Below are 3,292 nucleotides of genomic sequence, written 5' to 3'. Positions count from 1 at the left end.
TCACCTTCACAGTAAGAGCCCACTGTCACCTTCACAGTAAGAGCTCACTTCCTGTCACCTTCACAGTAAGAGCTCACTGGAACTTTCACAATAAGAGTTCAACATTATACACATCCTGTCAGTGGAACTTTCACAATAAAAGCTCACTGGAACTGTCACCACAAGAGTTCAACTTTACACACACTTCCTGTCACTGTCACAATAAAGGTTCAACTTTACACACTTCCTGTCACCTGTTCCCAATAAAAGGTAAATTTATTTTTTGTTTAGTGTAAACCTGTACTTCCTGTCTCACCCTGGCGGTACGGGCTGGGCCAGCCGGTGGTGGGCGTAGCGGCGCCCCCCCGGGGTGGCGGCGGCGCAGGCGCAGCGCCGCGGGTCGCTGCAGCCGTCGGTGCAGTCGCAGCAGGCGGAGAACAGCGCCGGGCCGCGGCTCAGGAAGCAGCCGTGCGGCCAGCGCTCCTTCCTGTAGCGGAAGTCGGCGGGCCGGGCGCCGCCGTCGCCGAGGCACAGCTGCACGGGCGTTGGTTCCACGCCGCGGCTCAGGTCCATCTCGGGGCGCCGGGGGCCCGCCGCCTGGGGGGGGTCCAACCGCACGCACGGGTTAAAGGTGAAGAAGTCCACCTGCACAGGAGCCAGACCAACATGGTAAGCTACTGACACAGGACGCAGGGCTGGAATAGTTTCACAATAAAAGCAAGATGTTTTTAGAAAAAAAGTTAAATATTTTCACAATAAAACTATTTTCATAGAAAAATAGTGTAATATTTTCACAATAAAATTATAGAAAAAAAGTTGAATATTTTCACAATAAAACTATTTTTATAGAAAAATAGTGGAATATTTTCACAATAAAATTATTTATTATAGAAAAATAGTGGAATATTTTTTTACCAAAAAATTTGAATATTTTCACAATAAAACTCAAGTCACAATTCAAATAATTTAGATTTTTTTTTATATTTTCACAATAAAAGCAAAATAATGTTAGAATAGTTTAATATTTTCACAATAAAACTATTTTTATAGAAAAATAGTGGAGTATTTTAACAATAAAACTATTGTAGAAAAATAGTGGAATATTTTCACAATAAAAGTTGAATATTTATATTATATATTATGTATATTCCTCTATGATGTGGCTCGGGAAAGGGAAGTTTGGGGTCCCCTACTGGAGCTGCTGCCCCCGCGACCCGACTGGATAAGCGGATGAAGATGGATGGATGGATGGATATATTCCCAATAAAACTTAATTATATATTAGAAAAATATTTGAATATTTTCGTAAGTCAAATAATTTAGAAAAAAATGAATATTTTCACAATAACAGCCAAATAATTTTAGAATAGTTGGATATTTTCACAATAAAATTCAAATGCTTTTAGAAATTAGTTGAATTTTTTCACAATAAAAGCCAAATGTAAAAGAAAAGTTGAATATTTTCACATTAAAAGACAAATAATTTTAGAAAAATAGTTGAGCATTTTCACAATAAAAGGTTATTATTTAAACAGAAGCGGCCTCATGTTCTCGTAGACAGACGGCGGAGACGCCACTTTAAAAACTTTATCAACAACAGACCTGCATGACGTCGTAGCTCTCTGTGGCCAACAGGAAACGCATCACGTCGTCATGGTTACGCAGGCTCAGCCCACACGGGGTTTTGTAGACGACGTCCCAGTCCTCCACGTACTCCTCCGCCTCCGCGTCCCCGTCCCCTCCTGATGACATCATCAGCGGCACGGCGCTCAGCCGCTTGAAGCCGCAGAGCAGCGGCACCTTCAGCGGGTTCTGGCCCCAGAACGCGGCGCCGCACTGAGGCATGCTGGGTAAACTGGGCAGGCACGACTGCAGGGACACAGCCGGGACAACAACAGCGGGACGTTAAGGGGACGGGGACGAAAGACAGTTTATATCTTTATATGTGTGTAGAACCCAGTGTGTAGAACCCAGTGTGCAGAACCCAGTGTGTAGAACCCAGTGTGTAGAACCCAGTGTGTAGAACCCAGTGTGTAGAACCCAGTGTGCAGTACCCAGTGTGTAGTACCCAGTGTGTAGTACCTGTGTGCAGGTGTGTAGAACCCAGTGTGCAGTACCCAGTGTGCAATACCCAGTGTGTAGAACCCAGTGTGCAATACCCAGTGTGCATTACCCAGTGTGCAATACCCAGTGTGTAGAACCCAGTGTGCAATACTCAGTGTGTAGAACCCAGTGTGTAGAACCCAGTGTGCAATACCCAGAGTGTAGAACCCAGTGTGTAGAACCCAGTGTGCAATACCCAGTGTGCAGAACCCAGTGTGTAGAACCCAGTGTGCAATACCCAGTGTGTAGAACCCAGTGTGTAGAACCCAGTGTGCAATACCCAGTGTGCAATACCCAGTGTGCAATACCCAGTGTGTAGAACCCAGTGTGTAGAACCCAGTGTGTAGAACCCAGTGTGTAGTACCTTTGTGCAGCTGTGTAGAACCCAGTGTGTAGTACCCAGTGTGTAGAACCCAGTGTGCAGTACCCAGTGTGCAGTACCCAGTGTGCAGTACCCAGTGTGCAGTACCCAGTGTGCAGTACCCAGTGTGTAGAACCCAGTGTGCAATACCCAGTGTGCAGTACCCAGTGTGCAGTACCCAGTGTGTAGAACCCAGTGTGTACCTGTGTGCAGGTGTGCAGCTGGTACTGCAGCTGGTTGGGGGTGAGGGGGGGCTGCAGGTCCTCCTCCCGGCCTCCAGGCGGCGCTGCCGACCACGAAGACTCCCCAGAGGGAGGGAAGGGGGAGGGGGGGCTGTAGGCCGGCTGGGACTCATCTGGACAGGAAGACACCGCCAAAATAAGACTTCGTACGAGAAATGTTTACACACGCATTTTACTATTCTATTCTTTACCCTTGAATTTGTTTTAATTTTCAAAATAAGAGCGTTTACCTGCTCCGATGACCACCTGGACCACGGAGGAGTCCTGAGCCGAGGCCAGCGGAGAGTTCAGAGCCTCCAGCAGCTTCAGACCCTGAACATACTCTGATCAACACAACAGGAAGTCACGTCAGCACAACAGGAAGTCACGTCAGCACAACAGGAAGCAGACAGGTTAATTGGAGGCGGACCTTTATCCGTGGCGGCGTTCTTCTTCAGGACTCTCCTCAGGTGATCCAGGTAGTCAAAGATCCCGTCGAAGACCTGGTCCACGTCCTCCTCGGCCCAGAAGGTCCTCGCCCGCTCTGAGGAACAGACAGGAAACTCATTATCACACACACACACACACACACACACACACACACACACACACACACACACACACACAC

At 47.4% G+C, this 3,292-nt stretch overlaps 1 protein-coding gene across 1 annotated transcript; it reads right to left on the bottom strand.

Moving 5' to 3' along the window:
- Positions 1 to 291: 291 nt before the first annotated feature.
- Positions 292 to 3,227, bottom strand: setdb2 (SET domain bifurcated histone lysine methyltransferase 2; the record flags this gene model as incomplete). The annotated part of the gene is made up of 5 exons (XM_034865591.1): positions 292 to 624; positions 1,582 to 1,848; positions 2,647 to 2,798; positions 2,916 to 3,008; positions 3,095 to 3,227. Coding segments are annotated over 5 exons (978 nt in total), but the record flags the coding sequence as incomplete, so codon positions are not given.
- Between the last annotated feature and the right edge of the window lie 65 nt (positions 3,228 to 3,292).

This window comes from Etheostoma cragini, unplaced genomic scaffold (genome assembly GCF_013103735.1).
Source record: "Etheostoma cragini isolate CJK2018 unplaced genomic scaffold, CSU_Ecrag_1.0 ScbMSFa_2024, whole genome shotgun sequence".
Taxonomy (NCBI): Eukaryota; Metazoa; Chordata; class Actinopteri; order Perciformes; family Percidae; genus Etheostoma; species Etheostoma cragini.
The sequence above is the reverse complement of the archived record's forward strand: the minus strand, read 5'-3'. Positions and strand labels throughout refer to the sequence as shown.